The 27,897-nt window shown below is 42.3% G+C and overlaps 3 protein-coding genes across 8 annotated transcripts in view; 1 reads left to right on the top strand and 2 right to left on the bottom strand.

Moving 5' to 3' along the window:
• Positions 1-84: 84 nt before the first annotated feature.
• On the top strand, positions 85-7,912 carry RAB39B (RAB39B, member RAS oncogene family). Its single transcript, XM_015626058.3, has 2 exons — positions 85-350; positions 4,456-7,912. The coding sequence occupies exons 1-2, from the start codon at positions 136-138 to the stop codon at positions 4,880-4,882; spliced, it is 642 nt and encodes a 213-aa protein (XP_015481544.1). The 5' UTR covers positions 85-135; the 3' UTR covers positions 4,883-7,912.
• VBP1 (VHL binding protein 1) lies at positions 7,325-24,641 on the bottom strand. 5 transcript variants are annotated; one of them, XM_019006500.2, is made up of 7 exons: positions 24,588-24,641; positions 23,965-24,019; positions 14,452-14,576; positions 13,786-13,852; positions 13,225-13,323; positions 11,379-11,517; positions 9,248-10,424 (listed from the first exon to the last, which is right to left on the bottom strand). In XM_019006500.2, exons 3-7 carry the CDS (start codon positions 14,556-14,558, stop codon positions 10,354-10,356), a joined length of 483 nt encoding a protein of 160 aa, XP_018862045.1. In that variant the 5' UTR covers positions 14,559-14,576; positions 23,965-24,019; positions 24,588-24,641; the 3' UTR covers positions 9,248-10,353. The 5 variants fall into 5 exon arrangements, 4 of the variants coding, with proteins under 4 accessions (XP_018862045.1, XP_015481547.1, XP_015481545.1 ...); XR_004497249.1 differs by lacking the exons at positions 9,248-10,424; positions 23,965-24,019; positions 24,588-24,641 and adding exons at positions 7,325-9,166; positions 11,057-11,214 and having other exon boundaries at positions 11,326-11,517; XM_015626061.3 differs by lacking the exons at positions 23,965-24,019; positions 24,588-24,641 and adding an exon at positions 18,569-18,675.
• Positions 19,640-27,897, bottom strand: part of LOC107203719 (phosphatidylinositol-binding clathrin assembly protein-like) — a 30,134-nt gene continuing 21,876 nt past the window's right edge. For both annotated transcript variants that reach the window (XM_015626044.3, XM_015626043.2), the window contains 5 exons: positions 27,754-27,784; positions 27,141-27,261; positions 25,020-25,076; positions 24,588-24,695; positions 19,640-24,019 (listed from right to left, as the gene is read on the bottom strand). In XM_015626044.3, the coding sequence (XP_015481530.1) occupies positions 24,005-24,019; positions 24,588-24,695; positions 25,020-25,076; positions 27,141-27,261; positions 27,754-27,784 (332 nt within the window). In that variant the 3' untranslated portion in view covers positions 19,640-24,004. The remainder of the gene's footprint in view (positions 24,020-24,587; positions 24,696-25,019; positions 25,077-27,140; positions 27,262-27,753; positions 27,785-27,897) is intronic.

Here is a 27,897-nt window from a genome sequence, read left to right as displayed (position 1 = left end):
GCGGCAGGCGCGCAGGGCCAGCGCCGCCCGCCATGGGCCCTGCCTGAGCGGCGCGGCCGCGGCCGCCCCCGGGCCCGCGGGCCGGGCATGGGCGGCGCGGCGGCGGGCGGGCGCTGAGGGGCCGGCGACAGCAGGATGGAGGCGATCTGGCTGTACCAGTTCCGCCTGATCGTCATCGGCGATTCCACCGTGGGCAAGTCCTGCCTTATCCGCCGCTTCACCGAGGGTCGGTTCGCCCAGATCTCCGACCCCACCGTGGGCGTGGATTTCTTCTCCAGGCTGGTGGAGATCGAGCCTGGCAAGAGGATCAAGCTGCAGATCTGGGACACGGCCGGGCAGGAGCGGTTCCGGTGAGACCCGCGGGGCGGGGCCGGGGGCTGCGGGCCTGGCCCGGCTTGGGCGGGGGGCCCGCAGCCTAGTGAGGCTTGTGGAAATCAGACAAAGAAGAATTAAATTGGCACCTTTTGTGCCACCCGCATCCCCATGCCTGAGATCCATGTTCACCTCTAATGGCCGCATGCAGTTGTGCAGGATGTGCAGGTGTGGATGTCGAGGAGCGGCCCCGCTGCCGCTGGGGAGGGGTACGAGGCGCTGGGTCCGCGTTTTACCAGCCTGGAGGTGGCCGTGCATCCTCTTCCTTCCCCCCGGTGCGGAGGCAGTGACTAGGATGCTTCACAGCCGAACACTTAAGCTGAGGCTCGCGAAATACAGTGGAATATGTGTTTTGATGCTCTGCTGTCGCAGCAGAGCTCTCTGTAGGACAGAGAAAGGTCGGAACAAACCCTTATCTGTGGTGGTACAGGGGTGACAGGTGCTTTCTGGAGAGTGCCGCGCCGAGCGCTGCGTGGCAGAGACAATTTGGGAGCTTAAGTAACAGTTAACCAAGTCTCGACGAAATAAAATAAAAGCAGCGTGTGGGACCCTGCCAAGTTTCCCACAGGACTGTATGGGAAAAACAGCAGGCCTGGTTGGAGCAGGCTTCATCCCAGCCAAAGAGGGGCTCAGACCTGCTGCTCAGACAGCATGTATTTTGAAGGCATGTGTGTGTACCCGCAGCTCCTGGCCTCCTGTTTGCTTGTATTTTTCATGTATTTAACTGTGATCCACTCTTCCATCCTGCTCCCTCTGGGATTGCTTCCTGTGTTCCACATCTCTGCAGCATCACAGAGCTTCTACCTCTGTGCTGTAATGACTTGCCTGAGGAATGTTTTGGTTTCATTCAGTAGATGAAAACTCCCCTGCCCCCACCCCTCACCACCTTCCCTCGCATCTGTGACACTGGCATCTGGCCCACGACGTATAGTAGTTGGTCCTTATCCACTGACAGCTTTTTCCTGTGCTACCTTGAAGCCTTGCAGGCAAGGAGCTGGTGCTTTATTCTGCTGTGTGAGGAGGTGCTTTAGCTTGCAGTTGCATCAGCTTTCAGCTTTGGATCTCTGGCTGAGGTCTACAGAAAACACACCTGAGTGCCATCCCCTGTTCCTGCCATTGCTGTGAAGAGCAAAAGGCTGTCAGATGGCTTCAGTTTCTTTTACACATTAGGAAGTCTGGGGCCCTGGAGGCTGCTTGCCCTTGGTGCTGGGGGCTGACCTGGCCCGGCACTCAGGTTGTCAGCATGATGAGCAGGTGACCTTCAGTGCAAGGGCAGCTGCACTGCTGCAGTGGGCAGCAGCCTGCGAAGGCAGGAAGAGTGCAAGGGGCAGGAATGGTCAGTGACATTAAAAAAAAAATCCCATTTTGCAACTTTGAAATGCCCTTCCCAAAGCGCAGACTTGAATTCCCAATGTAAAAAGTTGGAGCAAACCCAGGGGCCTTTATTGTGCACTCTGAAATGGGGGGGGGGGGGGGGGGGGGGGGGGGGGGGGGGGGGGGGAAGAAAAAAAAAAATAAAATCTGATTTGTGTTTATCCCTTTCAAATCACTCTTAGCCCTGTTACAAATTGTGCCTGATGAAGAAAACTCTTGGGCTCCTCCTACAAAGTAGGTTTCTTGGCCAGAGACAAGAATTAGCTGTTACTGGAATAAGCCAAAGCCCCTTGGACTTGTCATAGGCAAGAAGCACAATGGAGCAGGTGCTCTCCAGAAACCTGAAACTTTTTTTGTCATTTATCAAGCACAGGGAATTTCTTAAGAGGGAAATCTATAAGAATGAGCTCCCCTTTTTCAGATTTGAGCATTTCCAGTCTGCTTTACATAGTTTAACAGCTTGCCAATGAGGACAAAACCACTGTAGTTATTTTGAAAACACCTTGGTATTCTCAGAGCAGCAGCTGTGTTACAATTTTGCTCTTCCTGAATCCCTGTTGTGAGCTCTTTCACTCTCCGTAAATTAGTAGCAATTTCTGTGCAGTCAAGGTTTAAAGTACAGTTAAGCATGTGCCACTCTATTTTGCCAGACCAGGCCTGAAAACATGCTGCCTGGGGCAGTGTTGAGGCAGCTTTGGAGCTGTAGAACAGGGTCCAATTCTTCCCAGATCCAGCAGGTCTTGCCCATCTCTCATTGCTGAAGTAATGCTATTTCCTTGTCTGAAACATGATGATGTGTAATGCTAGCAAAAGCCTGTGCAGCCCTTGCTCCCTGGGACCACCACCTACAGAAAAGCTGTTTCCTTCCAGCCAGCAGCTCCCCCTTGGCTGAGAGGGAAATACACGAACAGGAATGGACCCTGGCTGCAGGAGTCCCCACCATGGGTACAGAGCAGGGGACAGAGTTCCCAGACAGAGATGTTGCCTGTATGTTAAAACTTGGTTTAACATAAGTAACATAAAAGTAGGTGCAAGTCTGTGTACTGCTCTGCATCAGTGTGTGATTGTGGCAAGAGGAGGGAAGGTAGAAATCTCAGAAGGGAACTGGGGAGGGATGTGCAGCATAAAGGCAATATGCTTTGTCTCCTGCAGATCAGTGAGGAAAACAGCTGTGGAAAAGGCTTTAAGAAGAGGCACTGAGACCTTCACCTAATTTTACCTTGAAGCAGCATTCAGCTTAGATCCCATCATGTCTTTTAGAAGTACCTGAGGCATTTTTGTTGCTGGCAGGGGGAGCCAGGGCTGATGGCATGGAACACAAAGGAGAAACAGAAATGTAGTGTGTCAATGTGGGGGTGAATTCAAAGTGCCAATATCTATTTGTGGCTGGCCAGATAGCAAAAGGCAGATCTAATTCCCTCTGTGCCAATGGTGCTGTGACTATTGTCCCTAAGCCAAACAGTTGGAGAGGAGAAATTATCCAAACACAGCCAACTATGTTTTTTCCCCTGCTTCTGGCTTTCATCAGTTTTTTTCTGTGAATTTTCACCCATCACTGTATGCTTGTTGATAAAACAATTCTTGAAAACTCTAGTTCATCCTTTCTTGGGGCAATTTTGACAGATACACACACTACAGGACCAAATGGCACCCAACAACAGACTTGCATAGGCAAAAAAAAGACTCGTCCTAAGCTAAAAATGCAGCAGTGCTTATATTACTCCAGCAAGGAAAGTTCAGGCCTAAGTGTGAGTTCCTCCAGGGACTGAAATCGACCATTGCTTCTGGACTTAGAGCAAATCCATGACTTGCAGAAACACCACTGTTCATCAGCTTCTTGGTTTTCCCTTGGGTAGTAGTTACTGAACTGTAGTTCTGCTTATCCTCATGGTCTCAGCTTTGCTGCATTGTCCCTGTGTTTGCTTATTTCCTGTGTTGCTTTTGGCTGCCTTGGGCTGGCCTAGCTTGGAAGAGCTTTGGGAGATGTACACAGCCTGCAGTTCTGGGGTCTTTTTGGGGACTATCTAATGTTGTCAGTATTTGGCAGGAACATGACCAGTGCCAATTCTTCTTGGAAACTAGTGTAATTTTGCTGTTTCTTGGGAGGTCAGATGGGCTGCTCCTGTCAGTGCCACTGACAGTGTTCTGTCACTGTAATGTCACTGTAATCCAATCCTGCAGTGGAAGAAGCTGTAGGGATGGGTGGATGTCCCTGTCCCAGGGCCCTGGGTATATGGAGGGGAGCTACAACCCCATGATCAGCCTTCCAGATCTCTGACCTTCTGTTTTTATGTGGCTTTCAGAGAGCAGGTGTTTGGTTTAAAACACATCCTTGATTTGCCACAGTGCTTCTAAACCAGTGGGTTAGATGAGGTGTCCAGGGAACAGACATGGTGGGGGTGTGGGACTCAACAACCAGGAGCATACAGAAATCCATGAGAGAAAAAAGTGGTGGTGGGAATTTTGAAGAGAGCCATAATAAATCAGTGGGGCGGTTACTTAAGTGCAAAATCTTTAAGCCAAAATTAATTTTCCTTTTAAATTACAAGCTCTACAGAGCACAAGCTAGAAGTCCTAAGACATTGCCTGAATGTCCTTCTCTTGCCCTATATTCTGCAAGGTAGACAGTGTCGTGGTAATGCTGCTTTCTTAAAGGATATATATTCACACAGCTGTTATTTAATACTGTTGTGGCTTCTTGGCTTGCAGGTCCATCACCAGAGCCTACTACAGGAACTCGGTTGGAGGACTACTCCTCTTTGACATTACAAACCGCAGGTCTTTCCAGAACGTCCACGAGTGGCTGGAGGAGACAAAGGTGCACGTCCAGCCATACCAGATTGTCTTTGTTCTGGTAGGTCACAAGTGTGACCTTGACACACAGCGGCAAGTGACCAGGCACGAGGCGGAGAAACTGGCTGCTGCCTATGGTATGAAGTACATTGAGACCTCGGCTCGGGATGCCATTAATGTGGAGAAGGCCTTCACTGATCTGACTCGTGATATATATGAGCTGGTGAAAAGGGGGGACATTTCAATCCAGGAGGGATGGGAAGGGGTAAAGAGTGGGTTTGTCCCAAACGTAGTGCACTCTTCAGAAGAAGTGGTGAAATCAGATAGACGGTGCTTGTGCTGAGCTTCTCTAGAGAGGCGAGTGGTGATGAACTCTACTAACCAAACATACTTTACTAAGTGAACTCAGTGTGACAGAAGGGAGAGCAACACTCCCCTTGTGAACAGCCTTCCACATTGTTTTGGACACCAGGACAGACCCTGGAAAGAAATATTCTTTTCCAAATAACCTTTCAGAACTGGGGGCTACAAACCCAAAGGAGAGTGAGTGAGGGTGCATGTGGATGTTGTAAGGAGATGAGAAGCAGAAATGAGGGGCTGCACAACACAGAAAAGAGTATACAGAGCTGAATGGGCTGGTACATGCCAGGCTACTGTACATGTTCTCTTTTAAGTAAACCCATAGCTCCCTGCTGCCTTTTGGAGCCACAAAATGGATACTCAGTTGTATGAAAAACAGGCAGACAGAGAAAACAGGAGGACATCTTGGTTTGTGTCAGCTATTTCTTTCTAGGAAAGTCTAAAGGCAGCATAGATACCATTTCCTCATAAGGTCAGTTTCACAAGAGAAGTTTCCGGACATGGTATGCACACTTCCAAGTTTTCTTTCTTATGTTCTTGAATGTAGTTCAATAGCAAAGAATATTTTGTGGGATTTAAAGAGGAAAACAGTAGTTATTTAACTGGTAATTAAAATTTAAATTATTCATCCCTAAACAGTGTTTTTCTTGCTGTGCTGAACCAAGACTCTGAGTGGCAACTCTTGCTGTAGTAGCGATTATTCAATGCAATTTTTACTCATTTACTGCCTGGGTGAGTACTTTGGAACTACCCTAAGTCCAGGGCTTTTCAGTAGAATTAAGTGATGAAGAGCATAAAGAGAGAACCATGTCCTCAGGTGTTATGTCTTAACACTGGGGTGTTGCAGCCAAGTGGGACACACCATTTCTGTTTCAGTAACAGCACTGTGCTGACCTTACCAGCCAGGTCACAAGAAGGAATGGAAAGGAGGAAGAGAAAAAAGAAACCAAACAAAATAAAAACTTGAAAAGGTTAACTCAGGTGTATCAGACATCCTAAAAGTTGAGATTTGCTCTTAAAGAAGTTAAATAGCATAGAAAGCAACAGCTTCCATCGGTACTTTCTGCTGTTAAAGTGTCATTTTCTGTCTTGGCCTCTGTGGAAGAGAACTGGCACTGGGAAGGTAGAACACACAGCAGGAGTGTCTGAGCAGGTGGAAAGCTTCAAGACACACTCAAGAGTAAAATTTGTTTTCCTCCATGTTTTAGTTTGACAGAAGAGGATCCATCTCAGATTTGCCATCATGGGGTGACAGCCATGTCACAAAAACTGTATGTAGGTGGATGTTTTCTGGGAATGCCATTCACCACTTAAAAGCTTTGCTTCTGCCAAAATTTTAACCCAAGCTTTTGAAGTGCAGTGGGGTGACTGTGCTCCTGTAGCAAATTAGGGAAGTTCAGCCTATTGAAAGTGAAAAAACAAAATGATAGTGACTTTTTTACTTGTATTTGAAAGCTTTATACACCAAACTGCAGTGGGAAGAAGGGAGGGTTTAGGTAAAAGCCACAGGAAGCATCTAGTGTTTATTTTAGGCCTGTGAGTAGAGAAAAAGAAAATTGTTCCAGCTTTTTAATCTGTCCCATCTACAGAAATACAGATCTTAATGCTATTGAGTTCAGACTGTTTCTCCTTCTGAACCTGTTTGCAGTTTGCAGCAGTACATGGGTAGGTCTGTTCTAAGAGAAAACCTGTGGTTTCCATATTGAAACTGTAAAAAAACCCCAAACCTCCAGCAAACATAACCTAACAACCCAAACCCTGAACACTTGTTTCTAGGTGTTCTAGGAACAATTTCACTTCTTGGTGTCGGCAGGGGAGCAGCAGCGCTGTACCTGCTGGGAGGGCATAGGGAGCAAATGCCACCAAGGGGTGTGGCAGTGACCTGGTGCTTCTTGGTGAGCTTAAATAGGCTTGAATGTATCCAACACCTCATGCTAAAGGCCAGTGAATGCCAGGCACTTGGGGTTGAGTTGAGTGCCCTGAAAGTAAAGTAAATAAATAAATAAATTAAAAAAAAAAAAAAAAAAAAAAAGAGTGCCCTTTACAAAAATCTGGTTTTGGCTGAGCAAAGGTGGATGCAGGGAGCACCCCAGGAACTGGGCAGATGTCAGGGCAGAGTGTGGGATTTGCTCCGACCAGCTCAGTCAGTTGCATTTCACAAAGGCAGGGACAGACAGTACCAAAGGGTCAGTTTCTATTCCCTGAATGGAAAGTCCACCAAGCAAGCTACTTCAGCTTTTCAGGGGCCAGCTGGACACTAGGTCTGTCTGTCTGGGGGTGTCTGTCTGAGGATAGCAGCAGCCCCAAGGGCAGAGCCAGAGTGTGACATGAGGGGCTATGAGGAGTTGGATCAGACATCTTAGCAATAGTCACATTCTGTAATTCCCCTGTGTGAAAGCCTGGCCAGAGAGGAAAGATCACTTCATGAGACAGACAATATTTTATTTAATGCGTTTTGGACATTCCCCTTTACTGCTCCCAGGGAGAAATTCTAGAAAGCCTAAGCCAGTAAGTGCATTCAGAGTGAAATCTTCAGAGTGAATCTTCAGTTTAAATACAGAAGTGTTGTAATTCTAAAGAGGAACATTACAGAAGAAAATGTACACAGTCTTAACTACTTAGAGTTAATAAATTGTTATATTAAATGATAGAGAAATCATTATCTACATCTTTTTCTAATTCCTTGCATTTTCTAGACAGCTTATTAAAATACAGGAAATGTAGATTCATCTGTACAAAATTTGGAATGATTTTTCTAAGATTAAATACTTATTGGATATGCTAAGAATTCTTTTCTAACAACTGGTTTTAATGCTTTGACTTAGAGGGACTTTGAGAAATCAGGTGATACCTTTCATAGGCTAAAGGTCAGGAGCTCTTATACTCTAGGACAAAAAGAGAAAAAAAAAGCAAAAGCTAACTTTCTGTGGTCTCTACCACATATTAAAAACAATCTGCATGTTAGACTGAACTTGCTCAGAACCTCCAGAATAAAAGCATACTTTACACTGTCCTTGCTTTGTTATGCACTGTAATGAAATGTGAAAATAATGCTGTATTTAGCTGCCTGTATGTGACTGAAAATATGCTTGTATTTAGCAAAATGGTTACTACGTGATAATGTGAAATTCAAAACTTGTAAAGAAACTTTGGTGGGTTTTTTTTCCCCCTTTCCTCCTACCCATTCTCTCTTAGTGTGTTTCCCTGCTCCCTATCTCTGCTCTGTATTCCAGCCAGGGCTGGATCCACCATTCCCAGGCACTGCCTCACAGCCACTGGACACTTCCTGTAGGGCCTGCCTCACTTTGCACCTGTCCTCTGCCTTGCTGAGAAAAAACAGACAAACTGCTCTGAGACAAAACCACCCCCTGCTTCCAGCAGTTGCAGCCACTGCAGCCTTGGCCCCTCCAGGAGGCCTCTGCAGGTCTGGTGGTATGGCAGCTACAACAACAAAGCGCAGAGCAGACCTAGGCAAGGATTAGTCACTGATCCCACTTTTGGGGGTTTTTATTTACCTCAGATCAAACACATAAACACCAAATCCTGAGTTATGATGGCCACAGCCATCTCCCATCCCCCAGGAACCAGACACCTTTGAACACAGGAGCCATTTCAACTCCAAGGCTGTCACCCTGTCCTCTCTAACATGCAGCAGCAGGTTCCTGGCAGTGGCATAGTGTTGATTTTGTTTGGCTCTGCTTCTGCTGTGCAAAAATGCTTAACTGGTCGTTTCATTTTGCACAACAAAGGCAAGCAATTGCTGCCTTAGGACCAGCCTGGGGTGGGGGGGTGGGAGCACAGCCTGTTAGGATTGCATTAATCAAAATCAAAGAAAAAACTGTAAGAGAAATCAGGCTCTGTTTGCAGCTGTCTTTCCATCGTTGCTGATGCTAGAAAAAGAAAATGGAAAGCAGCAGCCTACAGCCTGTCCAGTGCCACATTCTGGTGCTGTAGCAGATACCTGTTTGAAAATACGGTAGAGTTCCATGTTCCTCTGCTGCAGCCACAGACACTGAAACAAACAGTATTTGCTGTGGGGAAGGGATGAGCCCAGGCAGTTACTGGCGATCAATGCTAAGGGTTTACCTTCTCTCTGCCCTTCCCTGCAGCTCACTTTCTGACAGGCACAGTGCTGGTAAATCACTTGCTTTCAGTCACCAATTCAGATGTGCTGACTCACGCCCCCTTTCATTTATGCCAGGATCCATCAGCCACACTTTTCATGTCCGCTGCTTCCATGGAATTGAATTTTTCACCCCTAACAAGCCTAGTTAAGGGAGGGAAACATTACAGAAGGTCACACATCACATTCATGACTTTCACACAAAGAAAGATGCACAAAAACAGCTGTCTGCCACAACTGTTTAGTTTTACTATTTTAATATCATGAAATAAAAGTACAAAAAATTTACAGGTATATTGTTTCTTACTTGAAGATTGAACAGTTAACATTTGCATTTATTTTGCAGTGAAACCTGTACTCTCAGTCACAGAATGTGATTATTAGCCACTGACATCACCACTGAGCATTTCATTTTAGAAAGAAACTGCAAAGGTAAGAGGCAACAATCTCGCAAGGCTTTGTAAGGACCACAAAATCCACTCCAACTGTACCACCAGAGGTCATGTTCCAGTCAACCATCTAACACAGATTTTACCACCTGGGAGGCTGTGTTCAGACATTTGAATTGGACATCTGGGCCAAGGGGGTGGCAATGGGAGGCTCTCGAAAGCTGTGGGCTCTTGGGTCCTTGTTCAACACATTTGCTGAAACAACCAACATGTGCACACGTATGAAAAAGAAGGGGTGAGACCTGCAGGCTTGATATCCCCTGTGCTGCTCACTCCTTGCCCACTGTGCTCTCTGAGGACAAATCACAAACTGCTGCATGTAAAGTGTTGAGAGCTCAGTAACAGTTAGGTAACCCAGAGTTACTACAAATTTATCCAAAGGAGACATCCAAGAATGCCTACATACTGGTGCTCCCATTAACTAACTAAAACAAACCCCAAGATTCCACTCTAATTTTGCTGTTTCCTGGAACACTACAGCTGGACATCATCCCAGCCCAAGTCAAAGTTAACTTCATCAGCTTCAGTATAAAGATGAAGAAGAAAAACCCTGCATTGCCTTAGCCTGTGAACATGGCTCCATTTCATACATCTCCTTCAGCTTTTCAGACAGGCTTTCAGGCAGAAATTTATTTATGATGGACTGATCAAAATACTACATCCTTTGCTGGACTGTGTGGTGCCTTTTCAAATAATTCATTTCATGAAGCATGCATGAAACCAAATTTTGAGTTTACAGATAAATAAAATGGTGCTCACCATTAGTTTTTATATATTTTACCAGTTACTGAAATGCTGAAAGTAACTCAGTCCTGAATGAAGTTTGGGGGTGCTTAAATAAAAAATACTTGGAAATTAAAACCACATTTAAAATTGGAAAACCTATGCTTTGTTTTTGGAAGGGTCTTGCTTGTTTCTTCTCTTTACATCCCAGTTATAAACTCTAGCCATATCTGAAGGTGTGGAATTAAGGAAATGGCTCATGCTATCAGAAAAGAGAAAAAAAAAAAAGGATTTTTAAAAAAGAAGAGAAAGCAGGTTACAGAGTTGGCTGCTTAGAACAGTCAGTATAGGAACCATTTCATGAAAGGGCTGACTTGGTGCAAAGTTTCAGCTCTCAGAAACACTTTAACTGTTGGTAACTTCAGTATTTATATAATTAAAAAACCAAATAGGTTACTTAAAAATACCAAAAAGGTATTGCAGAGAAACAATTTTTATTTTGCCTAACTCTGCTGATTTCAGTCAAGCTGCCCACATCAGTTGTATTTGCCTCTTTCAGGCATCCCAAACTCCTGCAGCACTAAGCTCAAGTGTCAACTTGAAAGAACAAGCAGTTGTGCCTTCATTAAACTAAATCTAATGCTTCAGTTAATTGCTACACTCATTAAAATAGATTTTAACTAGAAAGTGTAAAAAAGAACCCACCCCCCACACAGGACATGGTTCATGACAGTACAAAGACATTTAAAAAACACTGAGCACACCCCAACCCACTTCCAGGCTTGCTGCAGCAGGGCTTCTTCTGCTGCTTGGAGGCAGCTGCAAAGGGTGTGATGGGCAACAAAGTATAATATTCATATACCCTAGAGAAAGGGTCACTGCTTTAAGGTGATCACTTGGGCATCAATCCACACTTCAACTCACTCCAGAGTCAGTCTGGGTTGCAACCACTGCTGTAGATTTCATGAGGACACAAATACAAGTTTTGTTACCTCTCATACACCAACTTCCAACTCAGCCCTGCAAATACAATAGTCCATTTCATTACTGGGACAGTAAAGTTCACAGGTGCTACAGAATTTTGAGGGCAGCCAGTCTAAAATATAAACACATCAGAAAATTGATTGTTACCTGGATGTTGGCTTTCCCATACATCTCCTCCCTCACATTAATGAAAAGGATACTGACTTCTGTAGTGGTGAACTGATCTCTGAGAAAATCCAGGTCTTCCTCTAGAAGATCGAGATTTTTCGTGGCTGTTGACAAATTCTTCTCTAACAGAGCCTGAGCTTCATCAATATCATATTCAAGCATCACATTGGCCTAGAAAAGGAAGATTGATAAAAGCTCTTACTCTTGCATTGTAAGGACTAAGCCACACCAAGCATATTTTAGGCTGTTGTTTTTAACTAATCACGTTAGCAACAGACTGTCCTGACAGGCAAAGACAAGATGCAGGACAGACAATGTCTGAATCACCCAATGAGGCCTCCACCCCTTCAGTAACTGAGTAATAAATCTCCCTAGTGACTTCAAGAAGTTCTCTTCCTATAGCTAAGCAAGGAGGGATTTCTTCCCCAGTGGATCAGATTCAGGTATTAGTATCTCATCCTCACTGTATTTGGAAAGTGAGAGACCTCACATTTCTTAGCAGCACCTTTCAGGAGCCACACAATTCTAGAAACAGTTTTTGCTGGATTCAAGATAAACCTCAGGCTCTGTGTGAAACACTAACAAACAGCTGGCACTGTCAGTAACAAGAACTACTACAGGTATTAAAGATACAACAGGTGTAAAAGTCCTCTCTGATGCTGTGGTGGTGGTTTTTAATCCACACATGGTTGTTTCAGTAAGAAGCTACCACAGGACAAGATAAAAAAGCAGTATCAGGTGAAAATGCATCAATGAAGCTTTGTCCTATTCAAGAACTATGCTCTGAATAGAGCCATAGCCTGTGACTGACAGAATCCCATGGAAGACTACATTGAGCTGAGTTGGATAAGCTGTTCTTTAGATCAAGAGGAGGGCAGAGTCTCCAGTAACAGTGACATGCACAGCCCAACACAGACTGTAGGCAACAAGCAGAAGAAAGGCAGAAGGCCAAGAACACCTAAATAAAATTAACTGTGCATGGCATTTCATTATAGCTTTTCAGTGTGAACCATCAATAAGATGAACCTTCTCTGATGTTCTGTCAGAAAACAAACCTGGGATGCTCCATTAAAGTTAGTGTTTATGAATTCCGAAGACAGTCTCCTAATAGCAACAGGTATCAGAATTTTAAAGATTGAAATGGGAAAGGTTGGGAGCAACTGTCCAATAAGTTTGGATGGTTCATGTGTCAACAGTGTTTCTGTCCTAACCAAGATGTTTTGTTTGGCAGCCAATACTGGGATTTAGGAACATCCATGATTTAAAAGTTTCAAAATAAGCATCAGCAGGTTAATCTCCACATAAAATGAAGCCTCTAAAAACAAAATATTCCTACCTGATATTGCTTAAATACTTGGTAATCTTGGCTGTGAATGCTGATCCCACCAGGCTTTAGTGTAAAGTCCACTCTAAATGCTGGCAGATACCTGTGAGCAACAGATATCCCACCTTTCCCTAACAAGGTGCATAAAAAGGGAAAGCAAGATGCTGAATACAAATAACATAAAGAAGATGGGAAGCTACTTGCCAAACTAAGTTATTTTGCTAGGCACATTCTTATGCCAGGTAAGGATGGATGTTAATCTGAACCAAAAAGTGACAGAAATAGTAAGAGAAACACAAACAAGGATTTTGGAAAGAACAATCCAGCAAAAAGACGATTTTCTGAAGTCTTACTGTTCAGGAACCAAAAAAAAAAAAAAAAAAGGAACAAGAAATCGCTAACACACTGAAGTTGCCTGGTTAGATGTGGTCTGCTGCATGTACCAATCAACAGAATCATGCCCGCTACAACCAGGGGAGACAGCAACCAAAACTCTTTCACAAGCCTTTTGTAAGTTATTGAAATAGTTTCAGAGAAAGTTCCATTTTACTTACCCCCAACCACAAACAAACTTTATCTGTAGGAGGAACTGAAGCTTTGCAGTACAGATTATCTGCCAATAAAAATCTGGTTTCCATTGGATGTGTGGAATCCTTAAGACAAATGATAAAACTTACAATTGCTATTTTCATTGGAAACATGTTAAAGACATAAAACTTAGAATAAAGAGCACACTTTTCTGCTTTCTGACATTGATACAGCAGTAACTTGCATGGAATTCTTTGCAACTTTAATTCAACTTTAAAATTGGATCTCCAAGAATAATGCATTTTTAAATGATATATTTAAAAACAATACAGAAATATCTATAAAGAATGGAGATGAAGTCAAAGCTTAGCTGCAATCTATATACTATTTAAAATGAGGTTTGCATTACAAACATTAGCTTTTTTTTAAACTAGCTTTCAAAAACTACTACATACCTTTAAAAACAATTCTGTTATTTATAAAGGCATATTAAGTGTGCTCTCCAAAATATTTCTTGCAATGTGTTCTGTTAGGGTGGAAAGGTAGTTAGCTTTTCTCATACTCATTAGATATTCAAAATAATTTACCTTTTTCTTCTGCATGTGTTTTAAAATTTCTAATGTCTGTTTAATTTCAGGAATCTGACTTTTTAGCCTGTGAATTAACAACAGTCATATTTATTATTTTACAGAGACACAAAGTTTCCAAAAAATGTGATCAGTTTTATTATACAGTCCACCCTCCATTTTAAATCTTGTTAACAGCTTTTTCCAGCTTACATACGCAGGTTTGAAAGACGTGGCATGTAAAGGCAGCTCAGCTCCAGCTTCACCTGCCCCTCCAACACCAAGGCGTGCTGGCTTTGGAAGCACACCAATCCACTCGGCTTTCACATCAGAGCAACACACAATAACAGACCCCCTTTTACTAAAATGATACATTTTGCATATTTGTAATCTCCCAGAGGACAGGGAAACCTCAGCAGAAATATAAATCAAAATTACTGCAGGAAAAACAAAACAAGTGTGTTTCTTCTGAGGTTCTGGACTATTCTGACAATGAGAGCCACAATACCCTGCACTGTTCAAGCAAAAGCTCTCCAGAGCTGAGGGCCTCGCTCTCCTCAACAGCCCTGGCAGAGGCACTGGGATCCCTATGGCCTTCCTGGCCATTAGACTTATTATCAAACAAAAAAAACCAAAACAACAGAACTGTGCTAAACATTTCCCAATTCTGCAAAGATTACAACTTACCTCCTTTTCTTTTGAGCAAGATTAAGTTCCAGAAATTTATACTTCTGATACTGCTCATCCAGCTTCTTAAGAACTACATCTGCTGTCTCATTTCCAGGTTGTTTCATAAAAGAATCTACATCTTCCTTTACGGGGAGAAAAAAACCCTTAGTGTTAGAAGAGTTTTATGGAAATCCTAGACATAAGACATGCTATCATCTTACTGCAGCTACATCTAGAGTGGTTCTGAAATGTAAAGAATTATTTTTTTTTTTCTGAACTGAAGAACATTTTTTTCTTTTCTTAGACACCTCTTCATTTCTCCCTCCCTGTTTTTTTAGTAGGGAACTAAGGGATAAAGTGCAAGGATTATTTCATAACCATATTTATGGGTACATGGTTAGTGGTGCTTCCAGTCCTGGCTGACATCAAGTGACACCTAACAGGGGTGGGTTATCCACGAAGCATCGCTAAACCTGGGTTTCCTACCTCTAAAGCAGGGATGCTTTCTCTGTGGCTAACCAGATTATGAACTGCTCTGGAAAAAAACTGATGAAGGAAATTAGTCAGCCTGATCAAGCATGTTGTGGCAGAGAAAGACGGAAAGGGGAAAAAAAAAAAAGGGCATCTGCTCAGACAGGCACTATGGAAGAGAACAACTCCAGCCAGTCCTACCATCAACTGAGAGCCACAGGACTGGCAGGAAAAACTGCCAGAGAAGAAAGGCCTAAACCAACAAGGGTATCACCCTTGGCATGTGCCTCCTTCAGAATCTCAGGAAGCAGTTCATCTGCTGGGGGACAATGTCCCCAGCTTCTGAAAGGTACATCAGGCCAGGGACAAACCACACGTTTCTGGCCTCTCCACCATTTCAGATGACCTCACTCCCCCACTGAGGTAATTCTGCCCTTGTCTACACAGCTCAGTGAAACCTGATGGAAGCCCTACCACAGGCTTCTTCAGCTCCTCCTTTTGAACTTGGTGTCTCAATTCCAGAAGTTTCTCACCAGAAAAAGACTCCAATATGTTACTAAAGTGATATCAGACATGGATCTGCTCCCCCTCATTATGATGCCTTAACTCTCTTGGCTAAAAAAACTTACTAGGAAGTTACTGAATCTGGTAAGAAGTCCCTGCCTTCCTTATCATTAAGGGAAACTGTAGCAGAACATGAGCTCCACAACCTGCAGCAGGCAGCACTGTCCAGCTGGTAGATCCAAACTCAAGAGACCACACCTCAGACTGCCTGAAAAATGCCTCGAGCTACCTCACAGTCTGGGAAGCATTCCTGCCTCTGGATGAAGCTCCTAGAGAAGCCTTCAGTAAAGAAAACAAGGATTAGGTTTGGGAAAGTGTTGTAGAAGTGAGGCCTGAGGATATGCAAAATGAAACTCCCTCTTGTGGAAGCTCTGCTCGCTTAAACCACCTGAGGCAGAAAGCAAAAGCAGGTGGGCAGCAGCTCCCCTCACACCCTGCCTGGCACCCAGCTCTGCCTCAGCTCCCATCTGTCTGTGCACATGGACAGGACATAATCCACATTCTCCTGAAACAAAGATGCTGATAAGTGAATCCAGAAGTAAATCCAGGCCCCCTGTATACTGGTGATCTCCTTCCACTACATAATGTCCCAGTTCAAGGTGAGCTAAGATTTACTCCCAAGGTTTCCCAGCTGGGGCTTCCAAGTCTGCTGGTCAGGCTCTTGTCCCACCTTCCCATCTGCAAGGCTGAAGCATAGTCACTTCTTTAAGCTTGACCAGAACCAGTTCTGAGGCACAGCTGTCAAAGCCATTAAGATGCCCACTTTGTGGTGTATTCCACAGCACCTCCACTGCAAATTCTTAAAACCCTTACAGGTTCTGCAAGGACACACCACAACTCATCTCTATCTTTTTAGGAATAAAATTCACTGGCAAAGCACCATTTTTCAAACTTCAAGCCAAGCCACAATAATGTTCTGTAGAAGCCATGAAATGCAGCAGGACAGTGCATTCCCATGTGTCCCTATGGTTCTTTTCTGAGTGATGACCCAAATAAAGAGCTGCAGGCACTCACTCTGCAGAGAGCTTCATCACCTGGGGGCATGTGCAGAGAACATGACAAGAGATATGTATCTGAAGACCTGCATCCTCACACCTGCTGAAGAAAGCATTTTATTTGGAAACATCTGAACAACAGCTCAAAACCACCACAGCAGAAAGTTCTGTTTGGAGAGTTTGTAGTCCAGTAAAACCCCGTGTCTTAACATTACTTGCTCTGAGTGCTTAACATCACCTGAAACCTGGAGAGGGGCAAGAGTTCACAGAACAACTTCCTCAGAGAAGACATGAGCCATAAATTGTGTGAAGAGCTTCTAATGAACCAAGACACAGTAAACATCTCTGAAGACAAGATTCACAGTAAGGATGCCCATGCAGCATGTGGTGGGGGGAGAAATGCCAAGCAAGAGGTCAGCAAGTCTTAAAATGTCTTTGAAATATAAACCTATTTTCTGAAATAAAAAAGCTCTAGAAAAACCTACCCTCAAGACAGTAGTATTTTTACTCTGCAGAGCAGAATACCATTACAATTTTTCAGTGCAGGCTTATTTTGAATAAAAGAAAGTCTATCTTAAAATCTACATCCAAGTAGTCTATGATCACCAGCAAGGATCTCTTCTGCAGACACACCTGTAATTTGATCTGAGCACCTCTCAAAACTGAGAATTAGGAAGCTTCCAAGATGTTTAGATTCAGAGGTTATGAAGATCCATAAGGTTATGAAGAACTGAAGAGAAGCATGGGACTAAGGCACAGCCCCAGAACTCTCAGAGCCATGTGGTACAGCATGCAAGATACTTCAGACACAGGTATTGAAAGGAAACTACATGGAACCAAATACAACAGCTAAAAAGGCAGCCACCAGCATGGAATGAGGGATGTGACAGATGGCCTTAAAGTGTTTGCTGAGGCTGTTTATAGCTTGCTTCCTGCCAGGGTGGCCACCTGTAATGCAGAGTCAGCACAGACCACAAGTTCTCCTGTCAGGATCAGTGAGGTCTCACAGAGCAGCTGTGAGCCTTGCCTTTCATCTATGCTGGTCTCCCATGAGGCATTGAAGGAAGTTAGCTGGAAGTAGCAATGATTTTCCACCCCAGTAAGGACTTGCCAGATCCTAATTATTGTTTGAAAAACTCAAAGGAAAAGGAGAAGCTGGATCACCAAAAGCAAATGCACTCTACCTGTCTAGTCAGGCCCTATACCCAGATAAGACACATCAGCAATACAAGCACTACATCTAGAAAAACCACAATGCAAGTCAAACCAATGTACTTCTCTAAAAGTAGTTGTATCAGATGGGGCAGGTTTCCAACACGTCCTAAGATCACCAAGGCAACCAGGTACAGCCACAGCCACTCTGATCAATAGTTATTTATCATAGTTAATAAAACAGCAATCAAGACCATGTACCAAGAGTGAGCTCACACCTGAAAGTGAACAGATGACTGTAAGATTATGTCACTGCATAAGTCACTGATTCCTGCTTTTCAACCGCTCAACAGAATAATCAAAAGCTCAGTACATCAGTTTTTGAAGCTGGATAAACAAGTTCGGCCTGTTTTCCAGAAGATACACATTTGTTGGTTTTCAAGAACACATGGGTGCTTCTGAAGGGTGAATCTTCTCAGCACTGTAGAACTTGATTGAGAGGAAGATGAATGGAAAGGTGCTTGGAGCACGGCACGTTATCCGTGGAGCACAAGCAGAAGCTAAGGCTGTGCCCCATGCAATGTGTGCCAGGAAGGCTCTCACAACACGCTGCTCACTGCCCTGAGTCTGGCAGTGCAATAACACGATACTGCTTAACGCGGGGAGCTGAGCTTCTTGTAAGGTAAAGACCCAGGTCGGGATCGCAAGAGGGTAACTCACCCAAGAAAATGCCCAGGACTGAGGCTGCGAAGGGCCTCCACCATCTGCGCCCCCTGAGCGCCACCGAGGTGCCGCCTTAAGGGGGCCGGGCCCTGCTGGCAGAGCACAGCCCCCACTCCCCATGAACGCCGCCTCAGGGATGCCCAGCCCCACTCCCCGGACCTACTCTCCAGGACTACAACCTCGGGGTTACTCAGCCCCGCTCGCTGGCCCCACTCGGTAGGCCCGCTCACCACGAACGCCGCCTCAGGGATGCCGAGCGGGCCGCGCCTCCCGCCCGCCGCTGCCGCCGCCTCGCTACCTCCGGCCGCCGCCATTTGGGAACGGACGGTGCATGCGCGGCGTCCGCCAGGACGCCGGGATCATGCGTCATCACGTCGGCGACGAGCTGGGCGCGAAGCGGGGGCGGGCGGGGCGGTGGCAGCCCCGGGCACCGCCCATTGGCCCATGAGGATGAGGAAGGTGGGGCAGGAAGGGGAAGGCTCCAGCAGAAGGGGAAAGGCTGCGGCAGCGGGGGCTGCTCGGGTGACAGGAACTGCGAGTGCCTTGCTTGCCCTGTCCCGGGATGGACGGGAAGGAGATGTCGCTTATCCCACCCTCTGCTTCTCTCTACGGAAGAAGTGCTCGTTTCTAAACGCAGCTGCTCTGCCTTTGCCACAGCATAGATGTGCTGACCAAAACAGAGCAAACAGGAGCAATACCTTTAACAATTTACAATAAAACTTTTCTAAAGCATCACCAATAATGCTTGCCCTGTATTCACACGCATAAGCTTCTCACCGCTTCTCGCCCCGTGCCCTTGCAGTCAGGTCATTGAATTACTGCCTCTCCGAGGAGGGACAAAGCGATGTTGCTGCGACAGTCCAGGCCGAGCACCTGGACCTCGCAGCTGATTGCTGCTGCTGCCCGGTGCTTCAGCACTGAGATGGAAGTGTGACAGAACACGAATGAACTATTAAGGAGTCCAAGCTCACAACTGAAAACAGAGCTCTGAAATCTAAAGAAACGAAAATACAACTATTAAAAATAGATTTCTCTAATTTAGAAAAAAGGAGCACTGCAGCAGCCACACTTCCCTAGCCTGTCTGTTCCAGGCCCTCTACATTCTGATGGAATGTTGATGGCTAGGGAATGAATCCAGCTCCAGGCAAACTCAACCAAAATGCACAGTCTCCCTGGAGCCTTCTTTTCTCCAATGTACACCACACAGGAGGAACAAGCCAATTAAGCACCCCAATTCAGCCATGGCTTATCAGCATTATAGAAAGCCTTGAGCACACAAAAAATGATCACACACACACACCTTGCATATGCCAAAGTTTATTTTTTTCCAAAACTTGTTTCATCAAATATGTGGATAAATGCAGGTTTTTTTAAAAAATGAACAATCTGCATATTAACAAATTGTGAAGTTCCACAATTAAAATATCAACGCAGCCAGTCTTGTGCTTAGGCTTATATTTAAAAAAATTATTCATAGAACATAAATCCTTAGATTTTTTTTTCCAGTTTGTGGCTAGTATATTTTTCACACATTCTGTATTCTTTTAAAATGAGGGAACTCACATAAAGGAACAGCTGTACAAGAATACATCTGAAAAAAGCAACCTAAATTATCATAGCTCCTTTTAAATAAATATCCAATAAAAGGCACAAACCTGTCATGGGGGAAAACATAACATACAAGACCTATTAAATAAATAATGTTGAGGTTGGGGTGAGGGAAATCTGTTCCAGCACCTATTTTGTCATTGTTCCAAGATGAAATTCCAGCCAAACATTTGGTCAAGGATTAAGTTTAATCACAAGGATACACATCTGATATATACTGAAAGATTTGATGTTACAATTCCTGTTGTAACAGGAATTTACGTAATATAAATGTAGTAACCTTTAATCAGTTACTACAATCTCTTTAAATAAATGATTATGAGAATCTGAATAAAGTAGTGATGCAGCAATGTACAGATCTATAACATCTTCAGTCATAGCAACAGGTTTTCTATATTCCTAGCTATCAGTAATGTATAAATGATAAAATGTACAGTTTCCATTGCTCAAAAATATAATCTTTTCAATGGAAATAAACGAGTGATACAGTGCCTTTAGATGTTATCCTTACAATACAAACTACCCCAAACTAAGTTTTCCTTTTTATGTACAAATCAAGCACCGATCCACAGTGCCTATTATTCTAATTGTAACCCCCCTGTCCCTGTCACACATCAAAAGATCCAGCTGGGGATAGATACACCCTGTATTCAATCTTGTCAGAAGTTTTGTTGTTGTTACTTTTGTGTGTGTGTGGTTTTTGCTGTTGGTTTTGTTTTTTCTTACACAAAGTCCATTTGTTATTTTACCTACAAATATTCCACCACTATATGCACAGATCAGAGCTTTTTTCTAGTACATATTTCCAACATTTATTTAAAAAAAAACCCAGTAACTTCTTGGAGGCAAAGTCAAACTATTATCTAGAGAACATAAGAAAACCCCAGTTATTTAGAGGTGCACGTTCAAGTCCAAGAGGCCTCACAAAATCCACCTTTCCAAAGTCCCTCAGAAGTCATCCTATGGCATGCTCCATGATAGACTGCCTGTAGCAGCACCAAGTCCAAACAGTGAGGCTCAAGTGACCCACTAAAGTACAATAATGCGAAGTGTACAGCACACATCAAAGTCTTCCTCCTCATTCAGACAAACATGGAGAGACATCTTAGTTATCAGCTTCCTGAAGTATTCAGAATATGATTCTGATCCAAGTTGGAAGGAAAGTCACATTTATATACAGCTCTCTTCACTCATCACAGCTACTGTTCACAGCTTCTGCAGGCTGGTACAGTCACCCTCAAAAACAACCTTGGTATTCAAAGTGGGGCAATTTTTTTTGAGAATAACCATAAAAGCCTTGGCAGCATCCTAAGTCCTTGTTTTTCACTTCTCATATATGTTATTTAAACACATACCCTGCCATTTTATATGTTCCAATATACACACAAGGAAGAGGCGGGCAAAACCCAGGTCTGCACGCTCGTGTGCAGAGAGAAAGATCACAGCAATCTTTGCTTCACAAGGATCAACTTGAAAGCTGTGTTTCAAAGCATCAAAAGAAGGTAGATTAAGTTTTTAAAACACACTTTGTGGCTGTTTCTCCTTTTTTAATACTAATAAATTGGTATCAGACAGCTTTGCTACAAGAAAGCAGACCAAAAGAATCATTAAAAGATCCAGAGCAAATAAGAAATAGTACAAGCTATTAGCCAGTACTAAAATCCATTTCTGAGCCAAGTATATTCCAGATATTTAAAATGCTCTGAAATAAAGTTATAACAAAGATATACTGCTTGCCAGGCGTTTATTTGCATATTTTATTAAAATAATGTGCTATTACTTATACAACTCAGTGTAAGAAAGAGACCTTACAGCTTGCAGTGCTAGGAACTGCCTGCTTGTAACACTCTCACTTCTGCCATTTATGTCCAGACATTTATAAATACATGGACTGATCTAATTTGAACACAAGACTTTTGATTGCTGAATGAATCTATGGAATTCACTACTTCTTAAAGAAACAGTTCCCTCAACACAACTACCTATTCTAAATGGCATCTATTCCCTCATCATGTGGAGGGCAACTATAGGCACTGAAGAACTCATTGGCTTAAAATTGTATAATTGTTCAATCCAATAAAGGTGGATTAAAGCTTGAAGCCCTTTGTAATTCAAACTTGAACATTAAACTACCATATACTAGTCCAAATTCTTTCAAAATCAATATACATCAAGGAACACTGAGTTTTAAATTTCTGCAAGGTTGCATTTTCCAGGAAATCAGCAGTTAAAAATTCCAAGGGTTGGGGGGAAGAGTTTTATTTTGTTTCTTTTGTATTGATTCATTGGGCAAAATATTTACCATAGGGTTAAGAAATACTATTTTTGCACTCTTTGGACAGAATTAAGCATTTAGAAAAATAGAAGGGTTGTTCTCACTCTGAGGAATGTGCTTAATTTAGAAGTTCTCTACAGGAGAGTTTGACAAGGTTCTCAGGCCTATCTGCATTTATAGTGAGAGTGAGAGATACAATTCGTGATTGGAGTGGTTTCTACAATTACAGACTCTCCGAAGGATAAAGGACATACTATGCTGGAGGTCTATTGTAACAATAGAAAATTCAGCTTTAATGTTAATCATTATTAGAAGTAATTTTACAGGAGAGCTTTTCATTGCATTTTGCCACAAAACTTCCGGAGGAAAGGTTGTTCCTGCTTCTATCTACTTAATTGTAACTACTGGGTTTTTTTAATGCAATAATTTTTATCAGACAGTGAAAAATATAAGATAAGGCATTTTCATAGCCCATTTCAGTTCTGGAGGAAGATTCTTAAGTACAAAATATGTTCCAGAAGTCTGTACACATCTGACCCATTGTGAACAATACCTCATAAATTAGTTGATTTTAAAGATTTTCCTCTCAAAAAGAGTCCAGATTTCTTAATGTAGCATTTTTACCTTGAAATCACTACAGAAGGAAAAGATTACTGCAGCATCAAAGAAACAACTATCTAAAAGTTTACACTTATTTACACATTTAAAAATAATTATTTTTATATGGTTTACAGCTAGGTTCTTATTTCAAAAAAGAAGCACAAGCTATTTTCTACAGCTGGATAATTTCAAAATCATTGCCAGTTCACAAGTATCAGCATGACTGCAAGGTTTGAGTCTTTTGACCTAATGGACTTTAGAAAGAAGAATTGGCTCTCTTCCCTCTACTGCAGTAATCAACAAGACTCTCTGACTGCTCCCATGTGCTGTAGTTGGGGCACTGACAAACACTGGCTCCCAAGGCTGCTCTTCCCTGAGCCCATGGTGGGAGATGTCACCTGCAGAGAAGGTACCCGTGGAAGTGCAGCTCCTGGCACCTGTTGAAGGCTGTGCGAGCTGTTCTGGAACACACTCATTTCCCCTACTCCATCACAGACTTGCAGCCTTGCAGTTGCTAACTCTTTTTACTTAGCCCTGTAATACTGACATACCAATGGAGCAATTTATTATTTTTAACTGTATCTGTGTATGCAATATATGTCTTGTTGATTCACAGCATTTCAAACTTACATTATAGTTTGCAAATTACTATAAGTGTGAAAAAGCTGTCTGATTCCACACAATGATGGCATTATGATAATGCAAGCGTTGCTCTATCAGAGTATTTATCAGAGCACATAAGTTTAATTGCTCAACTTGATTTCACATTGTGTCTTGGTTACAACAGCCACAGAATTTACGAATAAAATAAATAGCTTTAACATTCTCAACCAATTCCTAAGGTAATCCACTGATGATTAAGGTTGTAGAGCAATCAGCTAACCTTCTATGTGATTTTGAACATGATAATCCAGCTTGCACCTTCTATGTCAACCTCAATAAAAATAGTTTTCTACTGAGTAGTTTAAAAAAAAAACGTAAATCAGGAAACAAACATGTCTTCACACTGCAGTGACTGTTATAAACAAGAATCTCTAGAGCATTGCAGTTCAAAACAATATAGTATTGTACAGGGAATAAACAGTTGCCCTGTTCAGGAATACATCATGGAAAGATTGAAATTCAGTCTTTTAATTTTTTTACCAGTATTTGGTTGTTCTCGCATCTTGTTGCTTTGGTGACTCTACATAAACTGTATCTGTGAAACAAAGATGATGTATTAATGCCACTTACATAACAAATGGTTTCCCAGTGTTTTAGAATAAAGAATCTGTTTGGCTGCCTTGTTACTTATAATTTAAGTCTACAGGCTTCGGCATTTTAAAAATGCCCCAAAGAATATTAAGACCTATGTATCTGGGTGACAGGAGTACAGTTTCTCCAGTGTGAATAATCTCTTGTCCATGCCTTTTTCACTCCCACATCACCTAATCCTTCAAGAGACTTCCAACACTGGTCTGGTCAGCATGACTAAAAAGCAAGTGTCCAGCTAATGTCATAGCAAGACCAAACCTACATACCTTCACCACTCCTGTTTACTTAATATTGAAACAGTGAGAGGAAAAAATCTGATTTTTACTTTCTTCCTTGCTTCCGGCAATTCCATCATCTGCATCTGCCTCCTCACCACCAAAGCTGATGCCCTTGACTGAGGAACCCCTCACTTTCACATGGAGAAATACATCAGCAGCCTTTCAAAGAAGCATTTGGTTGTGTTTGCCAAGGCTGAAGTTTCAATGTCTACAAGATTAAAGAGCACCGTTCACCTGAGTTTCAGAAACAGGTGCAAAAGGATTTGTTGGCCTTAGACCAGGCTGTGTGTACATCATTGAAGGGGGTGCCATCAAAGGAGCAGCTCCAACCTGAGGAGGTACCTGTGACAAAAACAAAAACCCCACAAAAAAAATATATAAAATTCACTACATTCACATATGTAAAGATACGTATTTTTGCATCTTAAGTATAGTAGAAAGGAAATATATAAACACAGAGAAAAAAGTAAAATATTTTAAAAACTGCTGCTATATCAATTTCAGAGTCATGTCTTTCAATGCAGTGTGGGAAAGATACCAGATTTCACACACTATTGCCAATACATTTAATTTGCAGGATGGTTTGAACATCGTAATTCATGACATGCAACCTACTGATAGAGACAACTCAGTTTTTAGGAATACAAAACCAATCATGCTTCTTACCATCCCATATACAGGCACTTGAGGTGTGGTCAATGGGTATGTGATAGGAGCAGGTACCTTTAATCAAAAAGATTTTGAATGTTAGAGAAACTTGTGCATATATATAGTAATATATATATGACTTTGAAAAACATGTATTTTTCAGTACTAAAAATAACCAATTTCAATAAGAAATTGACTTACATATCCAGGATAGTCTACTCCATTCTGGCATAGCAAAAGGATAAGATAGAAAATTATTTAATACTTATTAATACTGGAAATTCTAACTAAGGGATGGAGTCCAGTACCATAACACTTTTTAACTATGCTCATTTATTAAAACAATCGAAGCCTGAGGAAAATAAAGTGCAAGGACAATAACATCAGTTACTATGCTTAGACAGCGACCACTAGTACAACTTACAGCAAAATTAGAAATTTTACTACACCTAGCCAGATTTGAGCATATTGCTTGCGCAAGCATGTGTGCGAAAAGCTTTTAGAGGGCATGGCATGCAATGTTCCTTCTTGCTCCCATTATTAGACAAGGGCATAGAAAAAAGAAGGCCAAGAAAGACAGTGACCATTTGGTTTAAGTGAATAGCAAGAGATGTTTAGTCAGGTCGATGTTGCCCACATATTAACATCTGATGTCAGCATGTATCACAATATGAAAAAATTAAAATGAAGAGCATTTTAAGCCTTATATCAAGTTACATTCACAGGCATGGCAATGCATGTGCTTCATAAGGCCATGCTTTGTTAAGCAGTGGTAATTACACAAAACCCAAGTGCTTAGATGAAACACTTGGCTGTGGGATAGGATGCAGTGATACATGAACTGGAGTTCTTAGTGCCAGAGGCCACCCAGAACACTGAGACCATTGCAGTTCTGGGGCACAGATTTTAAAGAGGCTCATAGCTGAGCTGTATCTTCACATCAGTAATTCTTGTGGAGTTTCAGGAAAATGCATGACCAGACACTTGGCATTAAACAGTCAAATGCATAGACCTGATGAACACATGAAATAAAAACATAACTTTAAATCCATGGTGATCAATGGTTACTAAGGTACCCTCTGTGTTCCAGAAATAAAAATGCATTAGCACTCCAACAACACATTCTAGAGCACCTAGAGAGGGTAAAGAGATTGTATGGTCTCAAAAAATCTCATAAAAGTGCAATATAACTGTGCCTGTTCATCAAAGTTTTTTGTCTCATTTTTGAATCCAATACTGCATTTAATACTGCATTCAACTTCTCTAATCCTAAATGAGCATAGCCATGTAAGACAAGGAAAAGAGGCATTAAAGGCAAAACTATGCTTATTGCAAAATTAAGTCAGAAACAGTCCAAACTTCACAGCAAATGTGGTAATTATCCTAGTTGTCTACATAACTGAGATGAACACCTACTTCCCTCTAAAGCAGCTATATTTTAGAAGCGATTCATATTTCTATTGAATATACTATCAATACAACACACTTGAAAAATCTCTTTTAAAAGCATAGAAAAGTCAGTTTCCTACAATTATCCCCCCTAGAAATGAAAATTCTTCCTTTAAGTAACTATAAAAGATACACTTAACATTTTGTACTGTGTTAAAAAGAGGAATTTGCAGTTGAGCATTATCAAAAGACTGAAGTGCTGCTTGATCTCATTATTAAGGTGCGTTGCAGGGATTGCAGCAGTGTTTCATGATACAATTGAAAAAGGAGCAAAGACTGGAAGGAACAGCAGTTTTGCCCTTAAAACACATTCTCTGGATGCTTGAAAGTGAATTTTTGTGTGCACATGTGTGTGGGAGAGAGTGGGAACATTGCAAACGTGCACATCAGAAATTTTCTGGACTGGGATCATTTGTTTCAATCCCAAAAGAATTTATGAAATGAAACAGGTAATCATGCTTTCACTTGAGACATAAGTCCTTAACTGACAAGTATTTCAGCAAGAATAAAGGAATAAAGAATAAAGGATGCTAAAATCTCTACCTCCTTCACCAAAATCCAATGATCCTGTAAGCATTCCCTGCGACCCCCAGTCTTGTATCAAATGCCTTTGCTGTTCTTTATAAATTAACGTAAGCAGGGAAGCAGCATTTGCTAGAATGAAGTGTGATTTCACAACACAGAAATTACCATGTGTGGAATAGTGGGTAAGGGAGTTGAGTTCCATGTGGTTGATGTGCTTGTTTTTGCTTGCCAGTTTGTTCCACCAGTGAGTTTTTTCTCTGTAGGCTGAGACCACTGCATATCTGATCTAAAACGAAACCATGGTGTTAGTTTTCATGGAGAGGCAACAGCTAGAGTGAAAAAAACGTAACAGGAAACCCAAACATGCCTTAATGCATGCACAAAGCTGAAATCTATGAAGAAACACTCAGAATTTCAGTAACTACTAATGTATCTCTTCTCCAGTATGTGTGAAATTCTGTTTAAAGTGAATTATCAGTACTGCACTGTGCATATAATGATTATATAAGCATTATAATGATTAACTGGAGTTAGATGTGACTTTTATAGTGTTTAATAAAAACACTTCAATAAAAATATAGCAATTGCAAATCTAATTAAAGTAAGCTACTTTAAAAGTTAAGGTTGACCACGTGATGGTGACTGACCACTAACACAGTGTTCCAATGCCCTTTTCAGTTACTTTAAATTGTTTCAAGTGATTAGATCTTTGCCATGTTAGTTTCAGAGACTACCAAACAGTCATGTGAAAATATTCTAAGTACATATATGCACTTACTTTTTGGATGGAGTTCCTCCAAAGCTAAGATCTGTGGGGGAAGAAGAAAGAAACAGACAAAATCCTTCAGCATTTTAATTTGGGAGGGAAAAAAAACTTGCTGTGCTTTGAGTAATAAATGGGAAAGTTAATTTTAAAAGCTTC

The sequence above is a fragment of the Parus major genome, chromosome 4A, assembly GCF_001522545.3.
Source record: "Parus major isolate Abel chromosome 4A, Parus_major1.1, whole genome shotgun sequence".
Classification (NCBI taxonomy): Eukaryota; Metazoa; Chordata; class Aves; order Passeriformes; family Paridae; genus Parus; species Parus major.
The sequence above is the reverse complement of the archived record's forward strand: the minus strand, read 5'-3'. Positions and strand labels throughout refer to the sequence as shown.